At 34.5% G+C, this 14,023-nt stretch overlaps 3 protein-coding genes and 1 pseudogene across 5 annotated transcripts; 1 reads left to right on the top strand and 3 right to left on the bottom strand.

Moving 5' to 3' along the window:
* The first annotated feature begins 1,403 nt into the window (after positions 1–1,403).
* Positions 1,404–3,101, top strand: LOC120173163 (annotated as a pseudogene).
* A 78-nt stretch (positions 3,102–3,179) lies between these two features.
* LOC120173180 (beta-amylase 3, chloroplastic-like) lies at positions 3,180–5,626 on the bottom strand. The gene is made up of 4 exons (XM_039180422.1): positions 5,040–5,626; positions 4,740–4,950; positions 4,196–4,306; positions 3,180–4,067 (listed from the first exon to the last, which is right to left on the bottom strand). The coding sequence occupies exons 1-4, from the start codon at positions 5,609–5,611 to the stop codon at positions 3,285–3,287; spliced, it is 1,677 nt and encodes a 558-aa protein (XP_039036353.1). The 5' UTR covers positions 5,612–5,626; the 3' UTR covers positions 3,180–3,284.
* Positions 5,627–8,632: 3,006 nt separating this feature from the next.
* LOC120173040 lies at positions 8,633–9,789 on the bottom strand. Of its 3 annotated transcripts, none has more exons than XM_039180338.1 (4): positions 9,594–9,789; positions 9,314–9,492; positions 9,169–9,234; positions 8,633–9,061 (listed from the first exon to the last, which is right to left on the bottom strand). In XM_039180338.1, the coding sequence occupies exons 1-3, from the start codon at positions 9,756–9,758 to the stop codon at positions 9,213–9,215; spliced, it is 366 nt and encodes a 121-aa protein (XP_039036269.1). In that variant the 5' UTR covers positions 9,759–9,789; the 3' UTR covers positions 8,633–9,061; positions 9,169–9,212. The 3 variants fall into 3 exon arrangements, with proteins under 3 accessions (XP_039036269.1, XP_039036270.1, XP_039036271.1); XM_039180339.1 differs by having other exon boundaries at positions 8,633–9,057; XM_039180340.1 differs by having other exon boundaries at positions 9,314–9,486.
* A 2,747-nt stretch (positions 9,790–12,536) lies between these two features.
* LOC120173022 (FCS-Like Zinc finger 3-like) lies at positions 12,537–13,570 on the bottom strand. Its single transcript, XM_039180321.1, has 2 exons — positions 13,165–13,570; positions 12,537–13,063 (listed from the first exon to the last, which is right to left on the bottom strand). The coding sequence occupies exons 1-2, from the start codon at positions 13,464–13,466 to the stop codon at positions 12,877–12,879; spliced, it is 489 nt and encodes a 162-aa protein (XP_039036252.1). The 5' UTR covers positions 13,467–13,570; the 3' UTR covers positions 12,537–12,876.
* Between the last annotated feature and the right edge of the window lie 453 nt (positions 13,571–14,023).

Raw genomic sequence — 14,023 nt, 5'->3', positions numbered from 1 at the left:
ATGTACATGGTTGGAGCATTCTAGAACTCTTTGGCATTTGATTTTCATACATATTTTATTTTTTCCCCGATTTAACCTTTAAATTATAATTCATTTCCAATTTAGCTTTTCATGTATCACTCATTAATGGATTGAAAGGGTAAAAAATAGTGACAAAATGAAACTTTAAGGGATGATTTTGAAGGAAAAAACTTTAAGAGTTAAAATAGAAATTTGAGAATAGTTTAAGGCCCAATTTACCTATTAAACCATTAAGAATAAAAAAACCTCACCAAGTAAGAAAGGTAAGAATTATTTAAATAGACCAAATCAATAAATAAATAGTAAAAATACAAAATAATAATAATTAATTTATCTCATCATTTCGCCTCCAATAATTGAATACGTAATTTCGATCATGTCTTAATGGACTTTCACCACCATGATATGAAATCTTTGAATATATGAAAGGGATAGGTGTGTGATGAATAAGAGTGGATGACTCTATTTATAGCCCTTATCATACAAGTAGAAGCGTGGTTTTAAATGCGACTCGTGTCCTGCAAGACGCGTGTTTCGTTGAAAACACGCGGAATTTATTCTGTTCCTAGTACCTCGTGGTTTGTAAGACGCGAGATTATTTTATCTTTTAAATTTCAAAATTTATTATAATTATAATATTATTAATTATTTAATATATTTAATATTTTACACATATAATTTTTCATTATTTTAAACATTATAAAATATATTATAATTATTTTTTATAAAATATCTATTTTAATTACTATATTTATATATTATTATTTTTTAAATTATTTATTATATTTATTATATTCATTTAATTTCTACATTTTAAATTAGGTTGTTAAACAAAATTCGAAAGAACCTCGCGCTTTGCAAGCCGCGATATCCTTCTTAAATCTCACGATATTTTGGATCATAAAGTTCGCAATACGCGATGTCATTTTATTCAATTATATTATTGACTTACTTAAAAGTACGAGTACGTCGATTGTATCTCACGTATTGAAGAGTGCAAGAATTTATCACGCGATTTAGAGGCCACGAAATCGTTCAATATGAATTATTTGAAGGTTATTCTTTTAAATAATTTGTTGAATTTTTGTGGGGCTTTGTTTCTTTAAATAAATATTTATTTGGGATTTTTAATATAAAATTGCCGTCAGCACGCCACTGCACAACATTCTCCAAACATAAATCTGGGTTTCACTTTTCCCTGCTTGTTTTTGGTTCATTTGTTATATATTTTGCTTTTCCTTCACCATTTTCCGTTCTGGGTCGTTTTCTATCTCTGTTTTTCTTCTTGGGTACATTTTTCCGTTGATGATTAGTAAAGGCTGCTGCTTGTTAAACAAGATGTTAGTTTAACTGGAAAAAGTTTTTGTTTTGATGAGAAGTAAAACATAGATAAGAAGTGTTTCTCTATCTTCCTCAAGGACAAACCAAAGAACACTAAGAAAGAATTGAGAAACCGAAGCAAATCGGATAATTCAGCACTGAGTCGAACTCGGACATCGAGTTCTTTGCCATCTCCAAGGAGCATACCCGAGCTGTACAAAGAGAGAGCATAGCCTGAGGGTTTTCTCTTTCCAAGAGTTGAGGGATGCAACACACGGTCTCAACAAGCTCTTAAAGATCGGAGAGGGTGGCTTTGGTGGTGTCTACAAGGGAACAATTAGCCCTCTAAATGGTAAAGGTGAACCCATAGTTGTTGCTATCAAGAAACTCAACATTCAGGGTTTACAGGTAATAAAACTGCTGCAAAAACCAACCATTTGATTTCTTTAAATTCAGCACTGAACAAAGATTTCATAGGAATTTGCAAACAAATTGATGCCCCTCTAGATTTAGTAATGATGAACATTAGAATCTCACTTTATTATGAGAACTGGTTTTTCTTTCTCATTGTGTATTTGGTAACCTTCATATAGGGTCATAAGGAATGGCTAGCGGAGGTTCAATTTCTCTGTGTCGTTAATCATCCGAACCTAGTGAAACTTTTAGGATATTGTTCCGTGGACGGCGAGGGATCCATCGATTGTTGGTGTACGAATTCATGCCGAACCGGAGCTTAGAAGATCATCTCTTCAACAGGACACCTATTTTGCCTTGGAAAACAAGATTAGAGGTCATGCTTGGTGCAGCACAAGGTTTGGCTTATCTACATGAGGGATTGGAGGTGAAGGTACAATATTCTTTTATTCAGATGGCTTGCACCGAAAGCAACCCCTTCATCACTTCAATCTACATTACAATTAATGCATTTAGTTTGCCCTTTGTTATTTCCGAAGGTGATATATCGAGATTTCAAGCCCTCGAATGTGCTTCTGGATGAAAGTTTTAAGCCGAAGCTCTCGGATTTCGGGCTTGCAAGGGAAGGGCCGACCGGTGATCGTACTCACATATCTACTGCAGTAAGTATATCCCTGCTATTTAAGTATAGTACTTAATGAATCTTCACTTAATTAAGTGTCCGCAAAGCATCTCCATTACACCCTTGTTGGTCGGCTCCACCGTCCAGTAAGTGGTGGCGGTGCATTAGTAGCACTAATATGGCACTCATTATCATTAGGATATTAAATTAATCTTTTTGTTTTGTTAAAGGTGGTCAGAACATACGGATACGCCGCACCGGAATATGTGAGAACTGGCCATCTCACAATCCAAAGTGACATATGGACTTTTGGGGTGGTACTTTACGAGATCCTCACCGGAAGACGAGCAGTGGAAAGAAACCGGCCAACATCGGAACAGAAGCTTTTAGATTGGGTGAAACATTTCCTCCTGATGGTAAAAAATTCAGCATGATAATTGTCCCTCGACTTGGAAACAGCTATTCTTTGAGTGCAGCACAAGAGCTGCCTAGACAAAAATGAGAAGGAAAGACCAACAATGAGTCAGGTGGCAGAGAGCTTGAAGCGAGCAATACAAGAATCATCAGGCCGAAGTTCTTCGGTCGACAAGGCTCCTCTCACGGCCTCGTCGAGGAATGGTGCATGGAGATCGAAATAAGGTTCGGTATGAGCGAATTTCTGATCTGATCTTGAGCAGATAACCAATCAAGACAGCTTATATTAGTGACTAATCATATAGTTGTAAATCAGAGCAGCCATTTTAAGTTGTTGATAAAAAAGAATACTTCTTTTGAAAGAAATAATAATAGCAATAAAAATCTATTTTGATGGTCCATCATTTCGGCCACTATGGTATTAAATAATCTTTGCTCTGTTTGTGATGATACACTAATTATTCACTATTGTGTATCGACTCTGTACATGTTTCTATACAAGAGCAGCCTCCTTTTCCTCAACATTCTTGTCCCTGATAAACCCAATGTAAAGATTCGTGCCACGGCTGTCGCACTCGGCGATCTTTCGACCTCCTTCGGACATGTTCTTCAAAAATTCCACTAAATTCCTCCAGTTGTCCCCTTCAAACAACCTTTTGTTCATTCTTAGATATGTAAAAGCACTCAATCCGTTGCCCGAATCCGATCTACTGGTTGCCAAAACCTGCGAATATCCACCGGCATCGTATCTCTCGAGTGCATTTTCTCCGGCGAGTTCGACGCTGGCCGTCTTTGTTGCCACCTTTACTTGCCGGACCAATCCCTCGGGCGAACAGTTTGCATATGCAGGCTGTTCCCCATCTCTCATTTCCATGCAAGTGAAATTGAAAACAACTCCATGTTTACTGAACACTTTTGCTATGGGGAGGTACCCGTCATGATGTCTAGTATTATAGTATCCTGCTGTTAGTTCAGCAGCATGAGACCTTGTTCCGTAGTGCCAATGAATTCCGGCAACCTTTGCCGACAGTTTTGCTCCGGTTCCGTGGAACGTTCCTTTCGCGGCCGCCAGTATTCGGTCCCCGTGCTCAAGTAACTTTCCGGAGTACCATTGTAGGAAGAATTGCCCGTACTCGGTGTTCCATGTTCCATCCCTTTTGAAAAAACCTGTTTCTTCAGGAAGTTGCTTGTAATGGCCTGAATCATGTGGACCGCCTTTTCCCCAGTCTTTCTTCCCGAAGGCTTCGGCTGCTGCTTCCAGGGAAGCTCTCATGTACTGTAAGTTCAACATTTTTGCTTGTTTAGGAAGTAACCAAATCTTCGTTTTGATCACTCAAGTTATGTTCAATTATCTAAGACATTGTTTATGTACACTAAACGAAACAGAAAGTTCATCAAATTTACCTTATCATAGCACTGAAACTCTCCAATTCCAGGAAATTTCCAGGTTCCATCACTTTCTGGATAAGATGGGTATCTCAGTTCCCCACAAGGTCCCATCCCCACTTGAATTTCCTGAAATAGAAATTACACTTTGTTAAGAAAGCTCCCCTTTTTCTTTACTTTTACAGCTTTTCATCAATATTTTCTGTCCTCCGTGTCCTAGGTCCTGCAGTAAATATCCTAAACATTTGGCCTAATAAACCCTTTGGTATTTTCACTGTTAAATTAATATTGTGAAATGTATCATATCGATAATTAAATACATATGAAAATATCACGTCAACAATATATCACATTAATCTACTAACGATTTCTATTAAATATGAATCATTTTGATTAAAAATAATCGAGATTAAAATATTCTATAAAAATAATGATTAAACGACTATTCAAATCAAGGGTGAGAGTTAATTTTGATATTATGCAAAGATAATAAGTAGAATATCATAAAAATTTGCTATTTTTACCGTAGCAACTAGAATGAATGAGTAGAATGAGAAATTACCACTATAACTCGTCCCAAGTAATCTCTGAACTTCTCACGGAAACTCCTCATGTAATCTGTGTAAGCTTGAATAGGTGTTCTTCCTCTAAGAACAGGAAGCGAGTCACATCCCAATGATATGTACTCAGGATTCCTCCTCCCCGATTTATCTGTGTACACGAGATCCGGGTTTTTGCTGATTTCTTGAAGCACCCAAGGAGGCAAAGGAATACTAAAAATTCAACCATACATAAATCTCAGTTTCATAGATTTCATCAGTCGAGGGAAAATCAGATACACCAGAGAAGTTTAAGTAATTACCTGCAGGAATCCCCGACATTGCCTCCGCACTGATGAAAAGACATGACAACTTGGAGTTTTAAGCCATGTTTTTCGACCATTTTCACAAGCTCGACATACCCTTCCCAGTTGTAGTTTAAAGGTCCATCTTTCTCCACCAAACCCCACCACGCGTCCACCATAACTCCCTCCACGCCGGCACTCTTTAACGCCATCAAACTGGCGCTCATCGCCCTCGGCTTATTCAAGCTGCCTCCGTGAGTCACCGTGTCAAGCGGCAGCATCACGAAAACCGGCACCTTGGAGTTGTTTTCGGTATGGGAAATCGTCAGTCCATGTAATTTTTCCATTCCTTTGATCGAGATACTCCCGTGAGATGGTTCCGGTAACGTCATCGACGTCGAACTCCTTGCTCGGAGACGGCACGAGGGCTTCGTCTGAGCGATGGAGATGGTGGCTATGAAGTCATCAGGGGTTTTGAAGCTGTTGGTTTCTTTTAGCTTGATGAAAGAAGTAGAAGAACGTAATGTTAAGGCCATGTTTCTTGAGAAATGAAGAGATATTGGAATGAATGAAGATGGTTTACCCTCCATTTATGAAAGAAGTTTGAAGGTAGGAGACAACAATGGTGGGCTCGCCTTTAGAAAGTGCACAAGATCAACCTAGTCAGCACAATGTCACACATTATCTAGAACGCGTTCATTCCTTGTAAATTCTTTCACGGAACTTTAATGTCCTAAATTGTGGTTAGTGTTTCATTTTGATTTGGCTTTGGTCGGTTCTAATTACAGAAATCGTTAAATGATTGATAATATGACTGTCAATTTCATAAATATAATTTTCATATTTACACACATACAAATTTATGTATCATATTTCATAACATTATAATTATACTTTAAAATTTTTAAGTTGTTTCACCTTATATATTAATTCACAATTTTGTAAATATATGTTAGATTTTATACTTCCTCCTCGATTAATAATATTGTTTGTATCTATTTTTAATTCGAATTGTTTAATTGAATATTTAGCCATTTCTTTCATGATTTTTATTATTAAATGGTTTAACCTTTATATATATATATATATATATATATATATATATATATATGAAATACACATAAACTAAATATTTTTGTAAAATTATTGAAATACACATACTAACCATTTAATAATAAAAATATATATATATATATATATATATATATATATATATATATATATATATATATATATATATATATATATGGTTATGATCCATTTACACTAAATAAACTAATCAGTTTTATATTATAATTTATAGCTATTAAATTTAAATAAATAAATGACTTAGATTTAATTAAAATTTATAACCAATAAATAAATACTTCTTTTTAAAGTTAGGGTTTAAAATTTAAGGTCTAAGATTTAAAGTTTAGGTTTAAGATTTTAGGATTTAGGGTTTAATATTTGAGATTAAAAATGAGTGTTATTTTATTGCGAGTTAAAAGACATTTATTTGTGTATTATAAATTTTAATTGAATCTAAACCGTTTATTTATTTAAGTCTAATAGTTATAAATTAATGTAAGACTTATTAGTTTTACATAGTGTAAGTAAATCATATATCGTGTGTGTAATTTGAGCTTTAGCAGTTGTTGGGCAATCAACATCTGAGTTCCCATGGTCACCATAAACGAGTTTCGTGGAGCGAATGAAACATCTTATCCCTTCCAAGTTTCTTTCTCATAAGGAAACAATAATCAAGTTGGAAGTTGGAACTTCAAAAAACAAATGAGCACCCACAATGGAAAGGAGAAAAAGGGTGTTTCGTGGAGCCAAATGAAGCATGCAGTGCAGGTCCCATACTTTTCTAACCAAACACCATCAAACTTATAAACCTGCAACAAACATATTCATTAACCTATTCATACATGTATCTGGTTTTCAATTACTAAGGACTGTAACCTGTCAAATTATGATTCTGAATAATCAATTTGGTCTAAATCAAATTTAAGATTCGAATTGTAATATTTATAATTTAAACACCCCAATTCCTGAAATGAACTTGAGTTTGGTGTTGAAACTGAGCATGCAAACAAACAAAAATGTATCTCTTTCCAACATTGCTGGCAAATTGAAACGCATAATTGGAAAGAAAGAATGATAAATTTGTAATGGTGGGCATTGGTCTTTCTATCTCCATCATCAAACACACATTTTTTCCAATTCAAAGGATGAGTTTTGGTTGGTAGATATAACTCCCTTCCTCTCACCCCCAAAGAAGAAAGTCTAGCTTCTATACGCATGTTGTTTAAGACAAAATAGCAGAGGGAAAAAAGACCCCGTTTTCCTAATGGCTTCACACTTCAGTTTTCATTGCCCTCTTACAATCAATGCAAACAAGGTCCCTCCCCCCCCCCCCCCAACCCCCTTCAAATTTCTCAGTTTCTTTTCGTCTGGCGCCATTAAAATGTTATCAGTTGTGAATGATTGAGCAACAAAGCTTCGTTACCTTACCCCCCCCCCCTTTTTTTCCTGTAGAAGTCGGTTTTGTTATGTATAGATTAAGTCATTGCACAAACTATCTTGAATTGAAATACCTTAAGTCAACTGTTAAACAAATATTTTAAAGTAAAAGGAGCACGAAACACGTAATCTTAGTGGTTAACGGATTGTTGTTATCATTTGAGGTCCTAGATCTGAGCAATGCATATGCATGGATATAAGTGTTCATTGTCAAATGGTGACTAACGTTTATAATATTACCATTTTAAGTGTTTGATTCATGTTGACCGTTAGAATTTATGTTATTCTATGCATGTCAGTTTATATATTTTTTAAATATTTTTTCCTAAAATCACAAATTTTAATTCTCTTATTGTCATCGCCTTCATCGTTAAACAACCATTCATTTGTTGTTGTTTACCCAATGACCAGTTATTTCCCTTGTCATCGCCTCACACCCTTAAATTCTCCTATCCCTAACTTAAATACCTAAAACCTCAAATAAACAATCCATAAACCCTACTTACTAATCACCGTCGGTCCTCCCATAAAATGTTAAATTCAACGCCGGCCTCGTTCATGCTTTACTTTGCTGCTGTGGAGTCGTGGAGAGGCTGCCTTTCATTTCATGCTTTGCTTTTAGGTTTTTTCTTTAACAATAACATTTTTAATTTTTTTTAAAGCAATATAAACGTGACATATGTCAAATAACGAATTTTTTAACGAGGTAGACTCATAAAATAATAACATTGAAAATGTTAAATATTTATATTAATCAGTAAAAAGGTTGAGCACCTAAATAGGTGCTATTGATATTTGATAAGAAGAGAGTAGCTGTCACTGACACTAGATAGATATTCCCCCATTGATAAGAGAAGAGGCGTGGAGGGATACCATTTAGAACTTCCTCCAGAAATATCTGATGAACCTTCAAAAGATATTTTGCCCAACATTGATATTGGATGCTGCAGATATTTTTTCCTTCAAAAAGGAAAAGAGGAGCTGCAATGACATAACACTGAGTCACTCTCATGTGTTCGATATTACGGCCAACGGCTTCTGTCGGTACGTTTTCGATGTTTGCTCGGTAAGAATATGCTCAAAACAAGGAAGCTCACAAGTGCAAAACTATATTGCAGAATTTGATTCCTCATTCATCATAAGGTTAAGCCATAGGGGAATGCATACCAGCAATGTACCTAAGTTTTACACACAATCATTATTACCAAATTTGTAAGTACATGATCCAAGAAACATAAACATGTCTTTAGTGTTTCTGTGGCTTCTGGATAATACTAGTGATACATGGGGCTGAGAATCAAACATTATGCCATCGGAAACACGGAACCGATCTTATATCCGAACCGGTAGCACTTGATGTTAACCGAGTATGGACCGAGCTGTACATGGTTATCCTTTTCACCCACAAAGAAACACAGAGTATAGAGAGCAATTTCAAACTCAGGGCTGACACCAATCAATGTGGTTGACACTGCTTTAAGGACCCAATTCCATTGTTACTGAATTGTAAGCAACTGTGTTTGAGAGTCTGGCTGCAAAAGGGCACATGTAGGTGCAGATAGATGAGCCAAAAGAATCCACTCCAAGATTATAATAACATTCATCAAACACGACGAAGATCGAAGACGAAGAGACTTACGGTTTCCCCTCGTCTTCGGGGTAATATATAACCTTCCTTGATAATCAACTCTTCCTTTTGCTTCTTCTAGGTACAACTCGAAGATGAAATATAGGATTAGGTGTAAACATCTTAGAGTAGGAAATGCTTACACTAGCAAACACACCTGAAGCCAATTGTGGAAGCCAGTGACTTCTTCCCCACCACATCAGTTGATTTCCCCAACGAAAACATGTTCGAAAGAGGAAGAGGAACCGGATGTTCCGCCTCGACCATAAAATTTACATTTTGGGGAGGTCTTGAACCCGAAACCTGTCGGCCCTCGTCATCCTGTTTACTCTGCTCCTACGAAATCAATGAAATTCCAACTTGAAATACAAAACACTAAACAGCCACTTCAATTTCAGATCCGAAAACACTAAATGTTTTATTAAATAACGGAGAACCTGTTTTCTCCGTTGAGACGGAGGACGATGTTCGTTATCATGATCCCCCGACACCACCTGCGCCCAACTGGATCTGGACCGTTCATCTCGTTCCTCGTATTCATTGTCGCGGCCGTCACCACCGCCGGTTACAACGTCGTTGAAACCCTTGGTTAGTCCGTCCATATCTCAAAAAACGAGTGTAGTGAGCGGCAAACGAGAGGTGGTACGTGATCTGTATATACGAATAAACACAAGACGATGGTTTTTTTAACTTTCCGTTTTTAGGCGGGTAATGGAAACGCGCTTTCACCGAACACATCTTGCCACGTGGATGGTCTTACCTGTTTTAACTGATATAATTAAAATTTAATTTTACTCTTAATTTTAATTAAAATAATTCTTAGTAAGTTTGTTGAATTGAAAATAAAATAGATATATATATATATAATAAAGGCCATCTTTTAATTTTATATTATAAATATTAAATTTGTACCACAAATTAAAAATCATTTGATATGATATTATAAAATTATGGATGTATGCATTTTAACTACGTTGTTAAATAAAAGTTAAATGTTTAAATCACATCATTAATAAAAAAATAATTTTATTGTTTTGATAATATAAATTTTCGGACATCAAAAATTATAATTTTTTAAAAAAATACAATAACATTTAAATAAATGAATATTTATAAAATATTTTTTCAATGAATGTCAGTAGAATCATCCTAAAAGCATAATATCACGAATAATATTATCTATATATGAATGTTGAAAAAAATGCTAATTCAGTATGCTTTATCTATTTAATTTTTTTATTAATAAATAAGAACAAAACATTTTGTTATTGTCCACTTAGAAATATAATGAATAATAACATTTTATTTGATTTACGATTTAATTATTAATTTTTTTATTGTTTCATTTTAATTTTGTTTTTGTTTTACTAAATTTAAACCATTCACTTTTTAAATCAATGTACAATATTTATGTATTCTAAAAAAAAATTATAATTTAAATCTCTTGGCAGTGTATGATTTTCTAGTTTCTTTAATTTCTTTTACATTTTAAGTCTATTTTTATCAAATATAAATCATACTTTCATCTGAAATTATAGAATGTATATGTAATTGTAATTTATCTGTTCAACAGAAAGACTTATCAACTTGAGTACTTGACTAACTCAATTAATTTTATTCAGTTCAACTTAATAATATACAAATCCTAATTATTCCACTAGCTCCGATTTTCATAAGACTTTAGACCTCTTGCATGAAAGGGCAATCCTTATAGGAACGGTTTTTTATTATTAATTTAAGATGATTATAAGATATTTTTTTTAAATATTATTAATCATTTAATAATGAATGTTCTAACATCCTTGCATGTGTTATACTTGAACTCAAGACATTAAGAAGTAAAAATTATCCCTTAAATCACTGAATTTGTTTGGTTCTTGCTCTTACAAAGGTATCTTGTGCATAGAGATGGGCACGGGACCCGAATCTGACGGGTTCCGACCTGACCTTATTGATTCAATTTTTTTTTTAAATTGAATTCAGATTAGATCGAGTCAAAAAATTTTAAAAAGATCTGTTAAGGTGTGATTCAATTCAAATTTGAGGTAACAAATGCCCTATCCGACCAGAAAATTAATATAACCATACATTATATATTTAAAAATAATTACAATAATATATATATATATATCGTATTCATATTTTTATAGAATAAAATTAATAATTTTATAAATATATTTATTTGGATCAAGTGTGATAAACTTTAAGTTTTATCTTAAAAAGATGCATCAAGTTCGGATCGGATAAAATAACCCTAAATCTAAGTCAAATTTAAGGTGAAGGGTTTAATTTTTAGCTTAAGAGTCATTTGCTCTTATAGTTAACCCAATTTATCATTTACGCCTCTATCATTTTTTCGCATCGTTTTAGCCCTCAAAATTGTTTAATTGCATAATTTTATATCATTCTCATAACTTAAAACCCTGAGTTAATATTTAGACTCTATAATATAGATGTAATAGGATTATGGTTTAGAGTTTTAAGTTAGAGATAAGTTATAAAATAATGTAATTGAGCAACTTCAGATGCTAAATTGATACGAAAATACTATATGGACAGAAGTGATAAATTAAGTCTACTATAAGAATAAAAAATATTTTTTTACCTAAATTTTTTAAATCGGGTTGAATTGACTAAAAACCCAACTCCTACTCGTACCATCCCTACTCTTGCATCGCTATTTTAACCGTTTCTGATAATCACGTTAAATTAATCAAATTATTAATATAGTGTTCTTCGTCCAAAATAAAAGCCCTGTTGAGAATAACAGCGAGTGAAATACAGAGATTTACAGTTTAATCAATACTTAGTTAACTAAGTCCAATAATTATTATTTGTTTATAAATTTAATTAACTATTAAGAAAAAAAAACTTAAACAACAATAAGTTTGTTCTTTAACCATCTCGAGTTCTGCCCTTCACTTCTTTCGACATTCCAAGAAAAAAGCAATAAAAATTGTGCCACAAATCGATCCCAAAAGGAAAATAATAGAGAAAAAAAAACAGAACAATTTCCCTTTGATTCCCAGTATTGGAAGCTTGAAGATGAAGCCTTGGAGTATAAGCAGGGTGGCCATTGTTCCCAGGTACCCCCTGGCGGGAACACCAGTGACAGGCAACAACAAAAGTCACCAATTCTGAAGTGGGAAGCAAAGCTTTTTACCAGAAAAAGAATCTACGTTTTACTTTTTCTCCAACTTCCCCACAATCTCTCAACTTACCAAAGAAGCTTTTAAAGGCAAAAAAGGAACGCAAAGTGCAACAACGAACAAGCTTAACAATGAAGTAAAAAATTCAAGCAAGCAAAACAGTGTACTGAACAAGCTCCCTTTATGTCATTCTTCTCATTAAACATTAGTGGAAACAGAAGTAGACCAAAGTAAAAAGAAAAAAGAGTTCCCTTCACATCATTCTTTATGGTGCATTAACATAGTTCTTAAGAAGAAGAAAAAACTACCTAGTAACCCTCCCCCAAAAAAACCCAAAAAAGGAGCCATATCATACAGTAGATCCAGCCCTCATATATGAACATTCATAAGCTAAAACTATACAGTATGTTTTCTTTGGGATAACAAACCACTTCAAGATTAGATTTCTTCATCCTTTCCTCTCTCTCCCTGGCCCTTTTCTTCATCGATGAACTCCATGACCTTTCCCCAATCTTCTCCTTTAACTATATAATACGGTAAATATGGTGTTTATTTCTTTTGTTATGTGATCTCAGGCAACTGCAACAGTGCCAGTTCTCAAAGGATAACCTTGATCTTCATTTGCAGATGTAGATTTCCTTTGGTCGTTCTTCCTCATAGCTTTCATCGAGGAAGACAGGTTCTTGTTCTTCTCTTTAGCTTCATCCATGTCGATTTGTTCTTGTCTGCAATCTTCGCTACAGAAAGGCATGTCCCCTCTGCAAATCAGGAACCAAAGCTATCTTTTTAAGCCTAAACTAAAATATTTATTCGGCTAATACAAAATTCCGATCATTCTAAAACTAAAAGATTCATTCACCTGTACATGAAGATGTCGCAGTTGCCGCCGAGGGGCTTCTTGCAGAGGAAACAAGCATCCAAGAAATGGGGTTGTTGAACCTCTTCAAATCTGGAATCATAAATCCGGGCAGACCTAGGAGAAGGAACTGAACCGGAAGAAAAAGAAGGGAGATTCCTCAAAAGAGGTCTAGAAAAAAACCCACGGTTGTTAACCCTCTGGTAATTGCTTCCTGAATATCCGGCCTCCATATCGGCTAGGGAAGCCAATCCATCGTCTTCCTCGATGAAACAAGGCCGCGTTGAAGGTACAAAAGAGTCCATTCTGTTATAATCTCCAACGGAATAATTAAAGGTTTAGCCTTTGGCCCAAGGGACCTTGTTAAAGGGGGAGAGAAGGAAGAATATAGGGGGGGGGGGGGGGGGAAGGCATTAATGGGAAAAAATTTATAGTGGGGGAGAAAGCTTCGTTCTTTGTTTATGAAAAAAAAACTAAACCAACTTAGATTGGTTTAAGTAATAATCAACTTAATATAATTTAAATAAAATTATAAGTTAGAGTTTTTATGTATGAAAAAAAATTGTTAAAAATTCATATATTAAATTCAATTATACGACCTAAATCAGTAAAAATTAATTAAGGCCAAATCTTTAAATTGAATGATACCTAACAAAACCTAAAATAGATTATAAACATTGGTCGATTTTAAGAGTAAACTTTTGGGTCTATGAACATTGGCGCAAATGTTAACAAAATGGGTTTTATGTGCACATACTTGGGCTTGTTAGGCATGATGAGTTGGCCCAATTCTTGAAGAATACTAACGAGTTCATGAAGGACCAAGTATGAGACGTCCGAGAGAAGTGACGATGGTGTTACA

The sequence above is a fragment of the Hibiscus syriacus genome, unplaced genomic scaffold, assembly GCF_006381635.1.
Source record: "Hibiscus syriacus cultivar Baekdansim isolate YM2019G1 unplaced genomic scaffold, ASM638163v2 tig00111941_pilon, whole genome shotgun sequence".
Lineage (NCBI taxonomy): Eukaryota > Viridiplantae > Streptophyta > Magnoliopsida > Malvales > Malvaceae > Hibiscus > Hibiscus syriacus.
This window is presented reverse-complemented; position numbering and strand designations above follow the sequence as displayed.